At 32.7% G+C, this 23685-nt stretch overlaps 1 protein-coding gene across 10 annotated transcripts in view; it reads right to left on the bottom strand.

Moving 5' to 3' along the window:
- The window catches only part of EPHA5 (EPH receptor A5), a 352552-nt gene that overhangs the window by 85726 nt on the left and 243141 nt on the right, over positions 1-23685 (bottom strand). For all 10 annotated transcript variants that reach the window (XM_001165182.6, XM_001165218.6, XM_009447819.5 and 7 more), the window contains 2 exons: positions 16153-16277; positions 10002-10161 (listed from right to left, as the gene is read on the bottom strand). In XM_001165182.6, coding sequence (XP_001165182.1) covers positions 10002-10161; positions 16153-16277 — 285 coding nt within the window. The remainder of the gene's footprint in view (positions 1-10001; positions 10162-16152; positions 16278-23685) is intronic.

Raw genomic sequence — 23685 nt, 5'->3', positions numbered from 1 at the left:
TGATTTAAGCAATTTACCCACACTTAGCTGAGATTTCCCCTAATATCCTTTCTTAAAAGTGTGTAATTGAAAAGTCATCTTTAATAGAAAATATTTACTTTCCAAATAGAGATTTGAGAGCATCACTAAGTCACTGATTATTTCCTTGTCATAATAAAAAATGAATGCATGTTGTTTGCATAGTATTCGTCTAGGGGCCTTAGGTCTGTGAATTAAAATGGAACTCCTTTATTGACTTCAAACACCTTAATCTAAATAGGAGGTGCCAGGTATATAAGATTTGACATTTTTAGAGTTTGTATTCTGCTGTTCTCTAGAAAAGAATCTGATGAACCCAGATGGGATTTTTTTTCCCCACAGACATTGGAGACATTGATGACCAAAATAATGTGACTATGACCTCATTGAAGTAAAATATAATATCACTATTCTGAATATTATTATAAAAATACAATGTAAAGCACAATATAACCAGTAAGTATATTTCATAAATAAATTCACTTTTTGAAAAATATGAAGGTAAACATTTAGAAGTATAGAAACCTATCTTACGATTGGATACATTTACATCACCTACTCTTTATATACATAGATTTAGATGAAACATTTTAGATTTTAGCATAAAATTCCCATTATAAGAGGAATATGAACATGATTAGGTAGTTGTACTTAAATAAGCAAATAAATTTTATTTTTGTGCTGATAACTAATCTTGATTAAAATAAAACGCCTATAGGGCAAAATAAATTGTACTAATGTTTATGAGAATCTCTCCATAGAATATCTAGCATGCTTCTTGTTTAATGACATGATCAATTTGATAACTTCAAAGTAGCACTAGTTCAGCTTCATGGTATCAAATATTGTCATAGAAATTAATAACAATCTGTGTTTTGTTTTTCACAACCCCATACCAGATGTTGGCCTACCAAGAGATTTGGATCTCCAGACACCTCCCTTTCTATTTTAGTCACATTGTTCTTGATTCTTTCTACCAAAACTAAGTGATTTGCTGAGGACCCTCTTGCACTGATCTACTTTCAAATATTCTAGACCAGTATTTAGATCCCAATATTATTAACAGCTGTTTTGAGTAAAACTATTATTTTCAATGTAAGTCAGTGCTCTTACCTTCTCTCTTTTTGCATAATATATACAATAGTATTACCCTGTTTTCTCCTAGTCTCTGACGCTAAGGTCTATGGTAAGAAATTTAGTTATTGGCTACAGTATAAATGAGGTAGGAAAAAACTACCCCCAGAGTCGCTAGTACCCTTTCCCCAAGGTCTGCTTTATTAATCTCTAAACTCATATTATTTCTACCACTACTTTTTTTCTCTCTTTCTCCTTCTTTTTTTGGCAGAGGTCACTGTTTCTAGAGAAACCCATGCAGACTTCACTCAGAAACTCAATGTTACTTGAGTGAGCTGCAACTGCTGCTTGAATGCCTTAATTCTCTAATTAATTTCCTAGAAAAATCATCCCCGTAATGAGACGTCTTCATTTGCTCCGTGTATTAATCCATTCCCACTTCCCACATTTGAGAAATGCTAAACTTTCAAAGATCTCCCTCTGGGAGAGGGTTTTGCTGCCTTATAAACTACTCTGCTGCTTACAAGCCTAAGCAGATATCACCTTTAGGGAGAAATAAATCTTTATATCTAAACTTACTAGGGTTAGTTCAATCCAAATTGGAAAATAGGTCCAGCATTTACTACACATATGGGTCAAGAAAATTACTTAACCTTTTAAAGTCCCATTTGCATAATCTTTAAATACGGATAATTTCCTTTGATCATTATATTTCTGTTAAGATTCAAGATAATACACATAATGCACTTAGCATAGAGCTTCAACTACTGACAGCCTTAAATAAATAGTAAATATCACTTATACTTATTATCTCCTGCTTTATTTACCATTCTTATATTTCCTATTTGTCAGCATCTTGACAGAGGTATCTGAAACCAGCCTTATCTAAGAACCAACATTTTAAAATTCTCTCTGAAATTTTTTATTCTTCTGCCTTTGAATTCCACAGACGATGATATTTGCCACATGCAATGAGTGCTTCTCTATTTAACTTACCCTCCACCATTGTAAGGCGTTTGACTTAAACGTATACCTTAAACTTGAAACTCTCCTCCTCTTGGTTTCTATGGCATCAGACAAGCTGTTTTACTCTGTCCGTCTCTATGAAGCACTGCTTTGTCGGTTCTGATGGCTTCATATTCTCTTCCCACAGCAATGTATGAATGATTCTTCATGAACGCTCACTCCTGACCCTTCTCACTTCTCTCCATTTCTTTCTGTATTTTTGTTTTTTATCCTCCCCTTCTTTCTCCCTCTTTCTGATACTTCTTCCTTCATGGTGTCAATTAACAACTATCAGGGTGACAAATTTATATCTCCAACCCTTATATCTCTCCAAAGAATCCTTTCATTTTTTAGAACAAACTGTTTAGCCCTTTGTTTGGATTTTATTGTTACATAAAAATTAACATGTTTAAAATTGGCCCTTATACCACATCTATCCCCAAAGGCATTAACAAAAACATATATCAGCAAATAAACGTATCATTAATCAAACAAAAAAATCAAACTGGTTTGCTCTCTTTCTGGTTTCTTTGAACTGTTACCAAATCTTTCTTAACTTCTGCTTGCTCATTAATTATCAGATACTCTTGTGTTTCTTTTATGTTTCTCCCCATACATCAATTATTTTTATCCATCGCTCACCTATTTGATTCAAATCTGTATAATGAAAATGGTGGAATATGGTTCATAGCGTTTTAACTGTTCTCTCAGCCTTCTATGTACTCAAATTAAATATCTAAAATATCATTTTTATGATGTTTCCCTGATCGAAAACTTTAGAGAGTCCTACTACCTTTGGAAGAAAATTCTCAAATGCTCAATCTAGCATTCAGAAGCCCTTCTAATCTAAGTCTGATAATTATTCCCACTCTTAATGTGCCAGTTTGGGAACTCTCACAGATACAGTTTTGGAGGAAGAGTCCACAATTACTCAGAAATAAGGGTAAAAACAGAGTAACTTCAGATTGGCCAAAGTATTAAATTTGAGAAAAAATATAAAATTTTGGTAGTGTCAAATCCTTCATTTTTAGTGATTTCCAAGACCTAAATTAACAATGTGCTAAAGTAGTGCACCTCTGTGTAGAAAAATATATTGCATAAAAATAATTGCTAATAACATTCAAAAGACTGTTAATATGCTAAGTTAATACATTTTATGAACATATTTTATAAGTAACGTCAAATCGCAAACATTAATATTCTATGTGTTTATCTAATGTCCTCTGAAATCAGATCATTTTTGTATAAAAAGCAATCAGAGCCTATTTTGTGAGGAAGAATTTAAAGAATATATTTTTGTTTATTATTTTAATTTAATTTATTTATATAATTTTATTATTATTATTTTAAATTTATAATATTTTCTAAAGTCCTTGATGGGTTTTACATTTTCTTTTTTTTGTGGAGACAGGGTCTCACTTCGTCACCCAGGCTGGAGTGTAGTGGCATGATCTCGGTTCATTGCAACCTCTGCTGCCAGGGCTCATGTGATCCTCCCACCTCAACCTTCCGAGTAGCTGGGACTACAGGCCTGCACCACCACCTATGGCTAATTTTTGCATTTTTTTGTTGTTGTTTTTATTGTGAAGGGGTTTCACCATTTAGCCCAGGCTGGTCTGAAACTTCTGAGCTCAAGCGATTCTCCCACCATAACCTCAGGTTTTAATTATTAACTGTTTCACATGCATGAATTAATTAGTGAGCTATTTCTAATAAGAAATGATTCATCAAGATTTTTGAATTGTTTATTCTTTTGTTGGACCTGAGGGCATTAATGATATCATTAATTATATTAACTCAGGTGAAAATAAATAATTTACAGGGTACTGTCAATGCCTTTATGCTTGTTGGTTTGTTTAGGAGTGAGAAAAAAATATTTAGGTCAAGTAGGAGATATGGTAATCATGTTAGCATATTGTTAAAATTTTAATCTTTAAGATATATACCTTTAGTTATGCATGTTTCTTATTTTCTTATGTTTAAGAAAATTAGTTTATTAATGATGCTGTTTTGGAAAAATAGCTGGGAAATATCATGGGAACACTTAAAAGAAAATATTGAAGCAATGTAACACATTATGGTGAAAGGTCATCAATTATAAAAATTAATATTCTGACAAATCTACAAGAAAAAAAGAAACAACCCCATCAAAAAGTGGGCGAAGGACATGAACAGACACTTCTCAAAAGAAGACATTTATGCAGCCAAAAAACACATGAAAAAATGCTCACCATCACTGGCCATCAGAGAAATGCAAATCAAAACCACAATGAGATACCATCTCACAGCAGTTAGAATGGCGATCATTAAAAAGTCAGGAAACAACAGGTGCTGGAGAGGATGTGGAGAAATAGGAACACTTTTACACTGTTGGGGGGACTGTAAACTAGTTCAACCATTGTGGAAGTCAGTGTGGCGATTCCTCAGGGATCTAGGACTAGAAATACCATTTGACCCAGCCATCCCATTACTGGGTATATACCCAAAGGACTATAAATCATGCTGCTATAAAGACACATGCACACATATGTTTATTAAGGCATTATTAACAATAGCAAAGACTTGAACCAACCCAAATTTCCAACAATGATAGACTGGATTAAGAAAATGTGGCACATATACACCATGGAATACTATGCAGCCGTAAAAAAGGATGAGTTCATGTCCTTTGTAGGGACATGGATGAAATTGGAAATCATCATTCTCAGTAAACTATCACAAAAACAAAAAACCAAACACCACATATTCTCACTCATAGGTGGGAATTGAACAATGAGAACACATGGACATAGGAAGGGGAACATCACACTCTAGGGACTGTTGTGGGGTGGGGGGAGGGGGGAGGGATAGCATTGGGAGATATACCTAATGCTAGATGACGAGTTAGTGGGTGCAGCGCACCAGCATGGCACATGTATACATATGTAACTAACCTGCACATTGTGCACATGTACCCTAAAACTTAAAGTATAATAATAAATAAATAAATAAATAAATAAAAGAGCTTTGTAAGCTGGAAAAAAGTAATATTCTTTAGTAAATAATAATGTTTCTTAAAAAAATCATTATACATTTGCATCATGCCTGGAAATTTTAAGGCAGCATATACTGAGAAGTCACATTTTTAACTTCACTTTGCTTCCCACACTCCTGGTTGTAGACCCATATTACGTGGCTATTCTCTAGACTTTATTGCCTCAGCTATATGTGTGAAGAGTTCATCATTGAAGGTTAAAATAATTGCAAGAGCCAGATTATAAGGCTACAGGTCAGAGTAAGAATTTGGGATCCTTCTCTCACAGCAATAGGTATCTATAAACTTTCTTAATCAGGGTAACTTAATCAAAGGCATAATTTTTAATAAGTAATGTAAGTATGTAGAATCAGTGGAAACATTAAAAACAGTATGGTAGGCAAATAAGTGCATGAAAAGATGTTGAACGTAATTAGCTAACAGTGATTTTCAAAATAATGAGATATCACTACCCACTTATTCAAAATGACTGACAAATAAGTAAATAAATAATGACAATTCCAAATGCTGACAAGGATGTAAAGAAACCAGATCAATCATCCATTGCTGGTGGAAACGGAAAATGATACAGCCGTTTTGGAAAACATGTTGGCAGTTTCTTACAAAATTAGATATACAATTACTGTACAATCCAGTGTTGTACTTTTGGAAATTCATCCTAGGGAAATGAAAACTTACTTTGACATAAAAATCTGTATACAAATGTTTACAGTATCTTTATTTGTGATAGCAAAAACTGTAATCAGCCCTGACATCCTTCAACAAATTAATGGTGGTTAAACAAATTGTGGCACATACATATTATGGAATATTATTCAGTAATAAAAATAAACAAACTTGATATACACCACAATCTGGATCAATCTGCAGGGAATCATGCTAAGTGAAAAAAGCCAATTCCAAATTAAAAAGCAAGTACTGCATGTTTCTATTTATAAAACATTTTTGAAATTTGAAAACGTTATACATAAACAGCAGATGAATGGTTTCCAGGGCTTAGTGATAACACATTTGTTCTTAAAGGCAGTGGGTGTGCTTATAAAAAAGCAACACAAGGGATCTTTACGGTATTGGGATTGTTTGATGACTTGAAGTCGGTGGTAGATACACAAACTTGTACAAGTGACCAAGTGGCGTAGAATCTAATACACATACATATCCACATACACATTTACAAAGGAATACAAGAAAACGGGATTAAGATCTGTGGATTGATTGCATCAATGTCAAATGTTCTGGTTGTGATATTATACTATGGTTCTGTAAAATATTACCATGGTGAAAACTAGGTAAAGTGTATAAGAGTGGTCTGTATTGCTGTTACAATTACATGCAAATCCACAATTATCTCAATACAATTTTTAATAAAAAACACAATATCATTATTTCCTCATTCAGACTACACAGATTTGAGACAAATAGATATAGTTGGATAAAAGGAAGTGATGCATTTTTAAAAATTAAAAGAATCACAAATGTGATTGATAAATCTTGGGCATGTAAAGGTTAAGATAGATTCCGTTACAGTCTCAAAGCTTCAAGATAAATTATGTTAAAAGAAACCAGAAAAGGGTCTAACGAGTTTGGCTGAATGGTTTTATTCATGGTAAGTTTCTTTGTTGATACATTGTTTTGTTTTGTTTTGTTTTGTCACTGCTGTTGAGAATGGGGGTAATGTAAAAAATCAATTTTAAATATATTATTTTTATGCACGATAAAATTAAAATGAAGAAGTTAACAGTTATAAGACATAAACTAAAGCATGGAAGAGGAAGAATAATTGGAGATTTTCTACCCAAATCTTCATATTAAATAGTTTTTCTAAAAAAAAGTTTTGCGTTTCCTGTTGGTACTACTGTTTGCATTTCTCTTTAGGGCTATATTTTGACTTACAAGATAATGTCAATGAAAAATAAAAGCGCTCATAACATTTTAACTTTTTGTTGACAAATGATGGAAATGTAATATAAATTAGTAAAAATAAATTATATAAAAACGCCAAAAAGTGTCAACGTTTCATTATTTGTATCATCCTTATGAATTGAACAGGCAATTGGAAAATTCGTTTTAAAAAGTATACTCAGGGAAATTTTAAAATAACTTCCTATTCTTACATACCTGACTGATAAAATCAATTTTTCTTAGTACAGATGGCTTATTAAAGCCAGAACTCTTTAACTATGACTTACCAAATAAAAATCACTGATAGCTTAACGAGGAAAAATACAAATATGTTGGGAAATAATAAATGTACATAAAGAATGAAATTATGATATGAAGTAAATAATTGCCCAGTAAAATAATTAATGTGGATTTCAGAAAATACTACAAAAATACAATACAGAAGTTCTGGAAAAAAGTATTAATTTAATTATCATTGTGTATCTTCTTTGATTCTTTATTAGACAATAGGCCTTGAGAAAGAAGGGATTATTCCTTAGAATTATTTGAGTCACTTACAGCATCTTGAGCTAAAAAGAAACCCTTTGATGGCTAGAAATTAAATAAAATCAATTTTAAAATAATAAGCAAAATTAGGCTGGGCACGGTGGCTGACGCCCGTAATCCCAGCACTTTGGGAGGCCAAGGCGAGCAGATCACCTAGGGTTGGGAGTTTGAGACCAGACTGACCAATATGGAGAAACCTCGTCTCTATTAAAAATGCAGACTTAGCCAGGAGTGGTGGTGCATGCCTGTGATCCCAGCTGCTTGAGAGGCTGAGTCAGGAGAATCGCTTGAACTCAGGAGGTGGAGGTTGTGGTGAGCCAAGATAGCTCCATTGCACTCCAGTCTGGGCCATAGAGTGAGACTCTCTCAATATAAATAAATAAACAAGCAAAACTATTACTCTAAAATGCTCTTTGAAACAAATATTCCATATTTTAGAATTAAACACGGTATATTCCTTTTGTCTGGAGAGAAGTTTCCATGTGTTACTCATGCTGATTTCTTCAGGGCCTAGCAAAGCCTAATATGTTATAGGTGTTCAATAAACTATTGTTGTTGAATTATATTCAGAAAATATTATACATAAAGATCAAAAGGGAATTGATATCTAATAGATACTCTCTACAAATAATACATCCATTCTTTAAAAAGTTTTTAAATATATTTACACATATATGAGTAGAAAGTAAGATTTTACTCGTAGCTAGGAGGCAGTATGATATTGAAGTATTTTCTTTAGCTATTAAAAATAATGCTACAATCTACTTCAGTAATAAAAAAACAGTGGGAGATATTTCTTTTTCTCTAGAAATTATATAGGAAAAGTTTTAAAAGTAGCTTATTTCAGGTAAAACTTTGTAAAAGTAAACAGGAAATGATTAAGTATTAGTCCTCTAAGTCATCTGATTGAGTTTTGGTGTGCCTGGTAGCTACCATTTAATACATATGTAAATGATAGAATATTGAAAAGCCTGAAGAAAAACCAGTTGCTGAACGTGCCAACATCCTAAAACTGAGTAGAATTTACAGTTGTTTTTTTAAATGGGATTTTTCATTGGTATAGTTATCAAAGCACTCAAGCATAGTTTGAGATTTCATTTATGGCTTTGTTCCCAGAGTTGGTAGACCACATAAGCAATATTTATTACTAATTGTACCTAAATAGAATCAAGTCTTGTTAAGATGGCTAACTTATATAGCATACCTTTTTTCCTACATCCCTTTTAGTTTCAAGGTGCAGGATTAAACAATCCATTACTAATATTATGAGAATTTTCAGACTAATATCACATGTTCCTATTAAATCTAGTAAGAAAAGAAAATTTTCTGAATAGCATTAGAAGTTCAAATTTCAGTAGCTTCAGTTAAACTTCACTCATGGATTTTCCTTTGCGTAGAAAACAAATTTATAATTTTTTACAATAGCACCCTTTTCTTTATAAAATTCAGTGAAACAACACTTAGAAAGCTATTTTAAAGGAATAAAAAATATTTTTAAATAATTCACTTAAGTATGCTTTAAAAAGAAGATCTTGATTTTCAAAGGGGATGTATAATATAGTTTTATTCACATTTTAATTTAATAACTCTTCTGATTCTTACAAAGTAAATTCATAACTAAATTATCATTTCATTGATTTTTGAAAAAAGGAAACATGCATTTTATTTTCTTTATTTTAAAATTACGAATTCTTATGTAACTTGGCTTAAAGCAAATACACACACACACAGACACACATATATACTTCTGACATTTCACAATACTGTGTATTTCCTCACAAATAACTTTAATAGCGTCTATTTCTGTCTTCGAATTCTTCTTTCAATGTGTTTAGGGCAAGTAAGTAACGTAAATATTTTGTTGAAATTAAAGGAAAATATTTTACGCTATTTTATAGAGAAAAAAGTGATTCAAAAAGGGTGCTCCAAAAAATATTCCCAGATTCTCCACTTAAAGACAGTGCCAGAGATTTAATATATTTTATGAGATCAGATTAGTTCCTGAGAGCACCATTTTCTTGCCAAACTCACTGCTAAAGAAAGCTCCCTGTGGAATTTTCAAAGAAAGACTAAACCTAGTAGCCTAGTTCAATAAAACAACTAAAAAAGTAAATGGGAATAATTCAATAAAGTATGGCAGCAGTAGAAAGAAAGTCTTTAAAAGCAAGTTTAAACATTTTTAAAGTATCTCTTGAAGTACCATTTCCCAGAAGACTGAATGCAATGAGGAGCACGGACCAACGTGTTAACCTGCCGACCTACCATAATAGCATGACAGATGCTTCCTACCTGAAGGGGTCATGCCTGGGAGAGAGAGAGGGAGAGTGAGACTGACAGAGTGCCCAGGGAGGGTATTGATCCACTGACTCTTTTCTGGTAACCATTACTGAGACATGAGTTGACAGTAATTAAAATGACTTACACACTGGGGTGGTTTCAAACTCAAATCTTCGACTGAAGACACCATAGCCTGCTGCTGTACGTGCTCGAATTTGGAAGACATAAACTGAAGCTGGTTTCAAGCCCTCTGCAGTAATAGTTGTCTCTTTAGATTTGATAATCGTGTAGCTGGTCTCTTGGTCCTTGGGATGCGCATGCATATACAATAAAAAAGACAGCATATAAATTACTAATGACAGCAAAATTTAGAATCATAGATCAGAAAATGAATCAGAAACCAAAGGACTCTATTAGTACAAATATAACATTTTAGAAAAAAATTCTACACATCCTAGGTGTGCTATTTACATAGAATATTAAAGTCTTTTCTAGAACTCAGGGTGGTGGGTGACATACTGTCCACCTATCCGGAATACATGTCTTCGGCAGTAATACATTTCTAAAACTTTGAAAACATAATGTTGTAGGAGACTGATTATTTTACAGACTCTATTTTAGTATTGTTATTTTTGTGCTTTTTTTCCCTCCAATATAGTTAATCGGAGCATGTCTAACATACTGCCTATTCATACAGAAAGTTAACAACATCTCCCATTCTGTGAGGTAAGACTTATGCTTTAACTCATTAGTGAATTCAATTTCTAATTGTATTTAGTTCTTAAGGTAAGAAATTAGTACTTCACTGGTGAAATTTAATTTCAATTCACTAAGTCTAAATAGAAAGCATTAAAGAAAAATGCAGATAAGCAAAGCGTTTTTATTTATCTTTGAAAATGTCCTGATTTGGAGGGGCTAGGTTAATGGAGATGTACTAGGAAAAAAATTACTGGAAAGATAGTTTTGGGAACTGAAACAAAGAGGAACTTTTTATTTTGATGCCAACAAAAGTTTAGACTAACCATCCATAGCTCCTCATTATCTCTGTGAAGTTACCACACCAACTTTACCATGGATACAGAAATCACATGCTCAAATATAACGGGTCCATTTTTGCTTTTATATTCAGTTTCCTTATCAGTAAAACTGGGTAGAGACTTGCTTGGGTTTCCTCACAGAGATGTTGTAAAAATATAACAGGTAACATATGTGAAAACAGCTAATAAACTACAATATATGTTTTAATTTACATAATTATTTTAAATATTTGTAATTCTTTCTTATATGTAATGTCAAAGTTAACTACCACTAATACTATCTAAAATATACAATCTATAAACATTTTTCTTTTAAAGCAATTTACCATTCCTTTTGTGATATGTTTAAACATATAAAATTATCTTAGAGTTAAGTAGGTCCAAAATTCTCTCTAAATAGGTATGGTATAATTTATAAGCCAAATAGCACATTTTCTGATTCATCCTAGGCAAATGATTGATCTTTAATTTTTTAAACTGCAAATTAATTTAATTATCTAAACTTTCATATATTTAGGAAATTTTATTAAATTTGAGCCAAGGATTCAAAGTAGGTAATTAAATCTTGTAAAACTTTACCTAATAATACCAGAAAATTTCTTCATTGACAAACGTGTATTGCTCTTCCATTATCCACTCTATTACCCCTTCTGTATGCTAGGATCATAGCAGTAAAAAGCAAATAATTTCTTAATGTGTTCCTTTTAACAATTGTAAACAGCTTCTATAAACTATGAGAGTTACTTTTTCTGAGAATGCACAGGTTCTTGATGGAATAAACCTGATAATATTATTTATTATTTCTCCATATTATTGAAAAATATTATTTTCCCATATTGTTTAAAAGCAATATTTCTCAATAATATTCAACTTTCCAGTCTGGCTATGATTGCAGTAGTAACTCTCAGTAAGTAAGTTAAATGTCTGTTTGCTGATATTTGTTTAAAGAAAATTTAACTTAAAGAAAAAATCTAGTCAAAATTTAAGTATAAGATTCTGATAGACTTTATAAAATTTTCATTTTTACATAAAGGATTAACATTTATAATATAAACAATTAAAAGAAGGCCTCAATGACAGCATTAGAATTCCAGCCATATTATTAAGTAGATGAGAAAATGTGGGTAAACAACTCTGAACCTCAGTTTTTTCTTCCTTAAAATGGAGATAAAATTATTTACCAAGAATATTGGAAGGAGATAGAGATAAAAATAATACATGTACCACCAAGCATAATCTCTACAAAATAGGTTCTATGTAGAATGGATTACTTTTAACTCTATACCATGATGGTAAGTTCCCCCATTGAAAAGTAAAAAACAAAACAATTTTTAAAAGCTTCCACAGTTGTAAACACTAACTACTGAAGGTACAATGAATACATTTTGTAAAAATATTAGAAATTGATACTTTTTGCCAAAAAGGAAACATATACAAGGAAACTGGACTGCTGCTCCTTGAAATAAGGTGTGATCTAATATCAATTGCAGAACATTCTGTCTGATTTAACTGTTAACGTTATGTATGTCTCAGTTGTTCCTTAGCTAGAGTTTAATTGTACATTGGCTCTCTCTGAGTTTGCCATACATAAGTTATTGAAGAAAATTTAGGGAAGCATATATCTAGTGGATCAAAACCAACGAATACACATTGTGAATCATCTAAGCGTCTTCCAAAATTTAATTATGTTTCATTCCTTTAAATCACTCTCATATTGTAATTTTCTACATATCACAAACTTTATGTAAAGATTGTCAACACCCACAATTGCCCTGCTGCCAAGTCCTTGGTCAGGGCAGTGACTTTTCCTGCCTTCGTGCCCCAGCTGAGCAAATGAGCTACATTCCCCAGCTGCTTAGCAAACACTGTTCACATGCAGTGAGGGGACGGCCTCAGCAGAAGGAGCCAGCTGGCAAACACCCTGCCAAGGGGCAGCTTCCCTTTGCCTCTGCCTTTAATTAAGAGATGGCAATGAGCCCATCATCACACGGTAGCAGAGAAGCCCAATGACCTCTATTAGAGCAGGGCAATCACAGGCAGAAATGCCAGCTGGCAAATGCATGTGCCCTGGAAAGCTCTGCCACCTGTGTCTGGCCAAAAGCCATCCAATAAATGGTGGTGTCATTCTGAAAGCTCAAAATCAGCTCTGAAAACCTATTAGGACCCCTGACTCAATACATGGTATAAAAACTCATAATCCATTTTTTTTATAAATGAAAGTCTTTAAAAAATCTTTATAGGTATAATGTAGATATGCTCAAATATTTGGCTCACACCCGATGGTCCAGGAATTAACACTTTTATTTTAAAAAGGAAAACACTGACCAAAATAATCACTTCCACCAATATATTATATAAAGATTTTTCTGCTTTTAATGAATGTAAATAGGCAACTTATTATTAATTTATTGGAAATATGTTTAGAAACCTTTTTCCCAAGTCATTTTTTCTTAATTTGAGTTATACAGATCATATAATGGAATACTACAGCATTAAATTTGAACTATTAAATATAAGACCAAATCATACTGAGATAAATGTAACTCAAAAAAAATTAAACTATAAAGAAAATAATATCACAATGTGGATAAATATTTAATAGAAACTCCTCCCTACCACTTGTTGAATGACTCTTTGTTGTAACAGAAGCAGCAACTTTTTTAAAAAAGATAAATTCTTCTTAATATTGAATATTGCATACGTAATGAAACTAATGCATATGCTGGGAAGTGGTCACAAAAATATCAAAGGTTATTCATAAGGGGAAAAAAATAGGATGCTTTCCTCAAGGACAAAAAAGAAAGCCAGCATTAATCCAGCTAGTTGATTCAGAGATAAAAGAAAATGTAAGTACTTGTTAAACTTTTAGTCCCCCAGCTATTAACCCTTATTGCATCTCAGAGAGTCAAATATACAGTTTTTGGTGATTGGATGTTTTACAATTCTATTTTGCATTTAACCTTCTTTCAAAATCAACTTTAATCACAATGAAAATTGAGAAACAATGTTCACGACAGAATTTAGCATGTGTTAATATGTATTTATATAACTCTACATAGCTTTGCATCAGTATAGAGTAACAAAGGTTACAAAAACTTGAATAAGAAATATAAACCTTAATTTTACAAATTGTTTTTTGATATAGCCTATGTTTAAATTGTAGACCTCTGGAATTTGCAATGCTGTTTTTTACTACTAATCTCACGGGAACAGTAATCAGTGAGAAAGTTTAATGTCACTATATTCCACTTGATTAACTACAGTTTTGTTGACAATAAACAGTGTTAACCATATCCCAACATAACTTTGTCTCAGAGGTATTCCCTAAGAGCATTCTTGGTGAATAATGTATTTAATAACCTATTTTTGAAATATGTGTCATCATTTATGTTTCCTAATTATCTGATAGTTGCATTTAATACTACCAGTAAGACATTCCTAGAAAGATGACTATTTCAAAAATCGTTGACTATTTATCTACTAGTAAAATCAATATACGAACATTGTAGAAACATTAAAAACCTGTAAATATGTAGATAGCCTTTCTCCATCCCTCCCCATTGTTTTATTCTTTGTTGTATTTTTACACAGGCAATTGTTGAATCAATGAATGAAAGAAGAAAATTTATTTTTGAATTTTGTATACTGTGACAAATTAACATTCAATACACTTACCTAAACTCTTTTTTTTTTTTTTTTTTTTTTTTTTTTTTTGCTTCGAGACTGAGTTTTGCTCTTGTTGCCCAGACTGGAGTGCAATGGCGCGATCTTGGCTCACTGCAACCTCCGCTTCCTGGGTTCAAGCAATTCTCCTGCCTCAGCCTCCTGAGCAGCTGGGATTACAGGTGCCCGCTACCACACCCAGCTAATTCTTTGTATTTTTAGTATAGACAGGGTTTCACTACGTTGGGCAGGCTGGTCTCGAATTACTGACCTCAGGCGACCACCCGCCTCAGCCTTCCAAAGTTCTGGAATTATAGGCATGAGCCACCGCACCCGGCCCTAAACTCTTTTATCTATGCATGTATATATGTATATATATAGTTGCACTTTTAAGTAATTTTCATTAATAGGACATTAGCATTTTTCATGATGGTGAGGAGAACCATTTATTCTCCCTCTCTTTTCCAATTCCCTAGCTTGGGCAAGTTCTTAGGTATTGTAAAGTAAGATTTTGTATTTCCTACCATCCCTTTTACTCTTCCAGAAAAAACGAAGGAGTGATGTCTCTGTGAGTCTGGAAAAGCAATTGAGTAAGTAGCATGGTTCAGTCCTTCTCTTCTTTTTTGGGATCTGCATGTCTGCATTTTTTACTTGTTCATTTCTATTCCTACCTCCATAGGACCAATATTTCTGGCTCAGACTCTCCAACCCACTTCTCAAAGGCTGGTTTGGGTACCCATCTATCTTTAGCTCCTCTTTTAGAACTCAGGTTGTCCTAAGGTGTGTATGCCATTCAGATCCAGCCAGTAGAAAAATCACAGATGAATGGGGCGGGAGTAGTAGGAAGACTCATGGTGGCTACATATCTAAGCCACATACTCCAGCCCAGTTTTAGAAATTACAAGCTTTTTCAGCTTCCATCTGTATGACTCTTTCATCAATAGCTCACTTGCTTGTGAATTCAGAAAAAAGGAAAAGAGTTTATTACAACCTTGAGACCTCGATAGCTATTACGGTAAAATGTTTAGAAGTGGCTATAAGAGACTCAGAGAACAAGGGGAAATCAAGAAAATATAGGGAACGTGATGCATACATTTTTTATTTTTTACCTGAAATTTAAACATAAATTTTATACTACAGTGCCAGATGTTTGCTAAGAATCTTTAAAAAATGTATGTGATATATGTGTCTCATCTTTTTTCCTATCTCCTTAACAGTATAGGTGTTATGTTGAGTTACTGGCCATAAGCACACATTTCTCTGTTAGCACACTGCAGTCACTACTGAAAGTCTATAGCTTAAGTATGTGTAACACTTTCAAATGTCCTATGACTTCATCTTTTAATGCTGTGCAACTCAGTTAAGCCAATATTAGACTATCTGGCTATATCTAAGCAGTGTAAACTATGTGGCAGCAGCAGAACATGAATAGAGAGCTCCCTGTACACTTCTAGCCTCCATAATTATGACTGCAGAATCAATTGTCATTGATTTATACATAAAATTGCAACATACTCTTCTGCAAATTGGATAATTGCAGTTGCTAAAATGAAAAAAAAAAGAAAGTGAGGACGTTTTTTATTCTGTTAGTCTTACCTTTTCAAAATACTTGATTTCATACTCTAGGATGATTCCATTGGGGCGATCTGGCTCTTGCCAAGACAAAGAGATGCTGTTTTTTGCAATTTTCCCTTTTTTCACATTGGTGACTGGAGATGGAGCTGCAAAATAGTTTAAATAAGGAGCAGTACGATTAATAAGGCTGTAAAAGTAAACCTGTTATGTGTATTACGTATATTGGCATTTTGAGAACGTAGCAATATAAAAAAAATCCCAATTAAATTTTAGTTTCTCTATATAAGGTTTAAAGATTGTGAAGATTTTTTACAAATATAAATCAGCTAAATATCTTCAGGATTTTTTCATAATAAAACTGTATTTTTATTCTATATTTTTTCCAAGTTGTTTAGAAACATAAATTATTTTATTTTATAATTTATAGAATAAGGATATTCTTGATTATTTTATGTATCTTCTACATTTCTAAAATGTATGAGCTCTATATGACATATCCCATTATGCTAATAGATACATGATTATATTACCGCATTTGCACAACACAAACTCTCTTTTATAATTTATTACATTTGAAATTACATGGATCCTAAAATCATTAATAAATGTATATATTAAACATGGGCAGCTTCCTTGAGAAACATGCCACCAAAGATATGGTACACTTTAAAATAAGAGCAAATAAAATAAACTTTTTTTATTCTCATTTTTCTCATATATTTCCTTAGAAATCATAATCACTTCTGGTGATGATCACAATTTAATATCGGGTCTATGAAACCACTACTTGTCTAATGAAAATAGGACTTATATATCTGCTCTTTCGGGTATGTCTGGATATTTTGAGTTTGCAAAACATCTGAATATTTGAGTCAAAGTTCTTTTTATCAATCTGCTGATATATGTATAGATAACATGTCTAAAAGACATGGCAACATAGAATAGTAATCTATGGGCCTCCTAGTTCACTGTAGTGTTTATTGAAAAGTACTAACATTACTGAAATAGAAACAACAGAGGATTAAGTAAGACAATGAAGTTTTGAATATATTTTGTTCAGTAGTGAATATCTGTATGAATTATCTTGAATCATGAATTATGCTCAATTTCCCATTATCACTACATATGTTGCATAACACAACAGTAAAAATCGCAGAGAAAGACTAAGTCTTCAAAGTTTTCACTCACTTTACTATAGCAAAATCATTTTTTTAGATTTACTTATTTCTTGGAGATAGCTGTCAGTTTTTACCTAATGAATTGGTGGTATTACCACCTTGCTATTCATAAATTATATTTAATATGTATGCTTCATGAAGGCAGGAATTGATTTGGTTTAGTTCACTGCTACATTTCTAAGATGAGAAAATTGTTTAGCATGTAGAAATTTAATGAATATTTGTTGACTGAATTGATGGATGGATGGATGAATGAATGGCAATTTCATATATAATTATGTATCATTCAAAACTGAATTTGTCTCATAGGTGCACATACTAGGATAATATTAGTTTGGGATTTGTGCTTCATTTTAAAACTTAATCAGTTCTTCAATAAAATAATCATTTGTGGGTAAAGACAACAAATAAATACCAACACAGAAACAGCCTAAGGTGGAATACTTTGTTATTTACTTGCATTCATCAAAGTTAAGCATAAACTATTTCACTTTCAAACACTTAGTTAACAAACGCCAGTGTTTTCCAAACTCAGTTCAGTAGCTAAGAATACACTTTAAAATACTGGTTTAGAATGAGGGGAGAAGACCATTTCTGAGCTCAGAATAGGTCAGGGATAATTTGCTCTGTGACAAGAGCATCTTTGCATCTTCTGGGTAAAGCTGATGAAAGTGGGGATGCTGACAGCTCCTGGGGACATAATGATAATGCACAAATTGTGAATGGCAGCAATCATTCACTACTGCAAGTATTATGCACACTAAAATAACTGTAACCAGGTTTGTCAGCATCAAGGAGCATGCTCAATTTATCTTATTTGTCTCCCTCACTGATACCTTTTGCTCATTCTCTGTCTGCTCAACCTTTTAAGTCTGGTATCAAATGAGAATGATGACTTAGAGCATTTATGCTTGTAGAATTTTGAAGGGTGATGTCAAATCATAAAACTATTACTGTCCCTGTATAAGGATAGAAAAAAGTACCAAGGAAATCAAGTTGTGAAGAGTATAAAATAATTTCCAAAACTTCTGAGTTGTAGCTTTCAGATATGTGGAAATATTCCAAATTCTTTCCATATTGTACCTTCTGTGTTAGAGCTAACCTTTGCATACTAGTATGATATGCAAAATGGAGATCCTTTAGGCTACTACAGTTCCCATTATGAACTGATTGCCTTGTCTGTTTCAAATTTTTAAAGTTTTAAATTTAGAATAGCTTTATTTTTATAGAAAAATAAGATAATAGCATTCCCACATACCTTACATCTAGTGTCGCCTATTAGAAATATATTACATTAACACATTATATCTGTCACAATTAATTAACAAATACTGGTATATTATTATCAATTAAAGTCCACAGTTTATTCAGATTTCCTTAGTCTTTAATTAATGTCCTTTTTCTGTCCTGAGATTCCATCCAGCAAACCACATTAATTTAGTCATCATGTTTTCTTAGGCTCTTCTTGGTTATGGCAGTTTTTCAAAGTTTCCTTGATTTGATGACCATGATACTTTTGGAGCACACTGGTCGGGTATTTTGTAAGCTGTCTCTCAATTGGGATTAATTTAATGTTTTTTCATGATTAAAATGGGGTTGTGGGTTTTTTGGGGTATGACCACAAAGGTAAATAGCAAATCCTATTACATCATATTGAAGGTACATATACACAAGTTAATATACACATTTATGTCCTTGTCCTGTCAGTTAGAGGGCTTAGAAGCAATGGCATCTACCTATCATCACCGTTATGTTACGTTGATTTCCTGAGTGACATAGGGTTTACTGTTCCTCCACTATAACATTTTTTTCCCCAGCATTCAATATTGTACTTTTTGGAAGAAAGTCACTATTTGCAGCCCACATTTAAGGAGTGGGAATTTATAATTCACTTTCTTGATGGTGGAATATCTACTTAAATTATTAGAAATTCTTCTGCATGAGAAATTTGTCCATTTTTCTTCATTTTTAAATTTATGTAATTATTTACATCAGTATGACATGGATATTTTTATACCTTGGTTTATAGTCGAATACTTTACTTTATTTTATTACTTAATTTGCTAATGCTTTGGCCATTGGAAGCTCTTTCGGAGCTCCTATGTCTCTTTGATATACCCCCATCATTATGGGTTTGTCTGGTTTTTTTTTTCTACATTATTTTCTTATCTTCTGGGACTAAAAGACCAGATACTCTAGGCTCATCTTGCTTATTCACTGCTCCAGTCCTAGAGTCATTCATTTCTGTAAGGAGCACTGGTTTCCTTTATTAGAAAAGGCATTAGAAACCAAGATCTAGGTGTTGAGTGTGTTTCTTGCCACTGAGATGCCATTGCTTCTAAGCCCTCTAACTGACAGGACAAGGACATAAATGTGTATATTAACTTGTGTATATCTATACATATTCCTATACATAACTACCTATATCTATATTAACCTAAAGATGCATATATACTGATGTTGCGAACTCTAATTATTACATAAATAATTCTAGCTTTCTCACCTTACTTATCTGTAACCTCCCACTCTAATGGTGAGTCCCACCATCAGCCATTCAACTTAACTTAATTATTCAGTTCCAGTACATATGTCTAGTATGTATGGAATTGTTCAGAATTGTTCATCTGTGTCTGTTTGACTTATTGATAATGATATAATATAGAAACCTCTAATATCCCAATGACACAAACAATGACATCAATGATATACAAAATCCTGTCATCAGTTGTATAAAACAATATATCTTCCTTACTTTTCAGTTATAGAAACCTAGTTTAAGGCACAGTGTTCCAAGACGGAAAGGCCTGCCATGGCACAGATACGTTGAAGTCTGATAGAATTGACTTCAAGTATTTTGGCAGCCAGCCATTTCTATGTAATTCTGTCAGTTAGTTAACTTTTATAAATGTACTTTCAATCTTTATAATAGGAACAATAATATAAATTCATTTTTTGAAGGTTGACATCTTATTCTTCAGGTACAATGTCAGGTACGGGGTGGGTGCCCAATAAATACTATTTGTAATAATATCAGTTGTAAAATATTAGAAAATTGTTTAAGAAGTTTTCAATGATGAATTTTCCACAATTCTTTAACTGTTTTATCCTTTATCAGTCAAAATTATTTGTCGCTTCTTCTCTGAACTTGGCACTGCTTTAAAATGCTCGATGAGATCCAAAGGCAAAGTGCTTACACAGATGAGATGCTTTGTTTTCTGCATCCAAGGCTTCATGACTCTAAATTAATAAAAAGTTATGAGTACATTTCCTTGATTTTATTAATTTTATTAATTAAAATGTTGTGCTTTCTAATGTCAATTAAAACATTGATAGTTACACTTAGTATAGAACAATATCTTCCTCATTCTTTAAAACAAAGTGAACATGATGAAAACATGAATCTCAGCTGTGTCAAATGGAATAAGAAAATACCATTTACGCATCCCTATAGCCAACACTTTTTGTGTAGGCAGTAAATTATAAATAGAATCAAGTATTGGTTACTTGTATTTAAAAAAATAAATAAATAAAACTCCATGCATTTGATTTATATACCCATTTTTTAAGTCTCAAAGACTAGAGAGAGGTAAATAAAACAATATTGAAATCTTTTCAGTCTATGACAGTCCATGAATGTGTTAAAAACTTCATCAGATGACACTTTTTAAACTTTCCAACTGAAGTCCCTACACGTCAGTCATGTGTTAGTTCATTTAAACACAAGGTTTAAAAATACATGTATTTTACATTTGATTCTATAGGTTAAAATTTGGCCAAATGAAGTCAGTATCTGCTAGCTGGAAGCCCCCACTTCTCACTGCTATGCACACTTTATCATATTAAGGTACTTCTTATTAACGAAGCAGGTCTTATTAATGAAGCATGTCTAGGCCACTACAGTATTCCAAAACAACACAGAGTATTAGGCTTCTCTCCAGAAAATTCTGACTCTGTAGGTCAAGTTGGGACCAAGATTCTGTATTTTCAGTAAAGACTCTGGTGGAATCATTTTGTCAGTAAAATTGAGGAAGTAATTAAGGCAAACCATACTAGGATTAATTCTTCTTTTTAAAAAATAGTATTATTACTATTTTAAAAATAATAATTATTATTAATGCTTCTTTTATAAAAAATCAAACTTAGAAAGCTGAGGCTGAAAGTTGGATCAGTATTGAGGTTTTCTGAACTGCTGCTGTCTTGAACCAGTGGCTCACTATTGTTGCCTGTTATCCTAATCATTGTTAGCAACTTTGCCTTTCTCTGAGGATTATTTCTGCTTATATTTGGTATTTTCCTGACCCTTTAGTATTTGTTCTAATTTGATTTGTTTGTTCATTCATGCTATAATTCGGTTTAGTCTGTTGATAATCTATAAAATTAGAAAAATCTTATGTCTGGTTCACTGTTGCTTGCTTAGTCCTTAGAATATTTTTCTGACAACTTCGTAAAATGTATAACCGCGTCCACCCTCATTGAAGACGCCATGATTTTTCTCTTAACTGGACTACTTCTTTACACCTTCCTGGCCTTCAGGGAGTTTTTCTAAGAACAGCCAGTGTGTTACTCTTCATGCTGTAATTTTGTCACGTCACTACCCTGCCTTATGGATTACTAGGTTGCACATGCTCTATCCTCTGCCTAAATTTCTCAAGTCATCAAGTCAACTATCTTTCCTTGATTTTATTTTATCTTTCCTTGATTTTCCCTTTCATGGACATGACCTTCTATATGTTTCTTGAGCACTCTAAATTTGTCCTGCCTCAGACCCTTTACACTTGCATTTCTTTTAGTTTAGAATGTCCTTCCTTATCTTCCTCTAAATTGCCCTTCACTTTATTCAAGTCTTTAAAATACAAGTCATATTTTCAGAATTAACTTCCTGACTGATTGACCATTTGTTAATTTCTTATTTTTCTTTATAATGGCACTGCTTGAAATGATATGCTTATTTCTTTACTTGTGTATTGTCTTATATTCTACAGGAATATAGCTTCCATGATGGGAGGTACTTCTACTGTCTTATTTATTGATATATCTCATGTGCCTTGAAAATTCCTGGATCATAGAATGGCATTTAATTTTTCTAACATGCATAAATTGTTTTTCTGGGATTTAAAGCTAATAAAGGATATATAGCACATGGTCCTACTTTATAGTTTTTAAGTCGAATCAATTATTGCATGGATCATTCTAGTCTCCTCACTTTATTTATCTGTAACCTCTTGCTCCAAGAGTGGCTCTCACCACCTGTCATCCAGTTACTTACCTGTTTAATTTCAGTATAAATGTCTTCAAAGCAATATATTTTTTATTTGTTTTTGGCACAGCACAATATAGGTAGAACTATATTTGAATCTAGTATATATTGAATATGTATCTGACTTACATATGAATAGGACAGGGAATAGTAAAATGAGTAAACAATGTTATTAAAGAATTTCAAGGAAATCTAGAGACTTCTGGAGCAAAGAATAAATAAAGAATTAGGAGTCAAGTGACTACCACCCCTAACTATTTGTATAAAATAAGAGTTACTGGAAAAAAAGTCCAAGAATATATATGCGTATATACCCACACACAATTTCATATTTATATAGAGACAATTATATGTATAAGTATGTTTAGTAATTATACAACTCGAGTGTATTCTTTTTTTTTTTTTTTTTTTTTGAGATGGAGTCTTGCTCTGTCACCGAGGCTAGAGTACAGTGGTGCGATCTCTGCTCACTGCAACCTCTGCCTCCCGGGTTCAAGCGATTCTCCTGCCTCAGCCTCCCGAGTAGCTGGGGTTAAGGCGCCTGCCACTGCACCCGGCTAATTTTTGTATTTTCAGTAGAGACAGGGTTTCATCATCTTGGCCAGGCTGGTCTCGACTCCTGACCTCATGATCCACCTACCTCGGCCACCCAAAGTGCTGGGATTATAGGCGTGAGTCACTGCGCCCCATCCTTGAGTATATTTTAAAGATAAAATATATTCCTTCAGTAAAGAGCATATTTTTGAAATGATGAAAGATAAAGTATGGTTTTAAATCTATGTGTCTTATGACTCTCTTCATAAGGCTTTCCATTCTTTCACTTCTTCACAAAGGTGGAAAAGGGAAGAGGGAAAAATAGGAAGACAAGCCCTAGCTAATCTAAAAACCTAAGCTACAGTTATAGAATTTCCAGAGAAACATGGGAAATTACAAAACCTACATCCAGTGAATTTATCTTTGGTTTATATTTTCTAAGATGAAATAGTATTGGCATTAGCATAGTGAATACATCTTTGATTTTCATGTCTGTCTTTCAGTATTTATCTGAATAATAGTATAATACTGTCTACACTGAATTTTGGTATAATACTGTCTTTCAGTATTTATCTTTACTATCTA

Source organism: Pan troglodytes, chromosome 3 (genome assembly GCF_028858775.2).
Source record: "Pan troglodytes isolate AG18354 chromosome 3, NHGRI_mPanTro3-v2.0_pri, whole genome shotgun sequence".
NCBI classification, from domain to species: domain Eukaryota; kingdom Metazoa; phylum Chordata; class Mammalia; order Primates; family Hominidae; genus Pan; species Pan troglodytes.
Note: the sequence above shows the minus strand (reverse complement) of the source record. Positions and strands in the feature narration are given on the sequence as shown.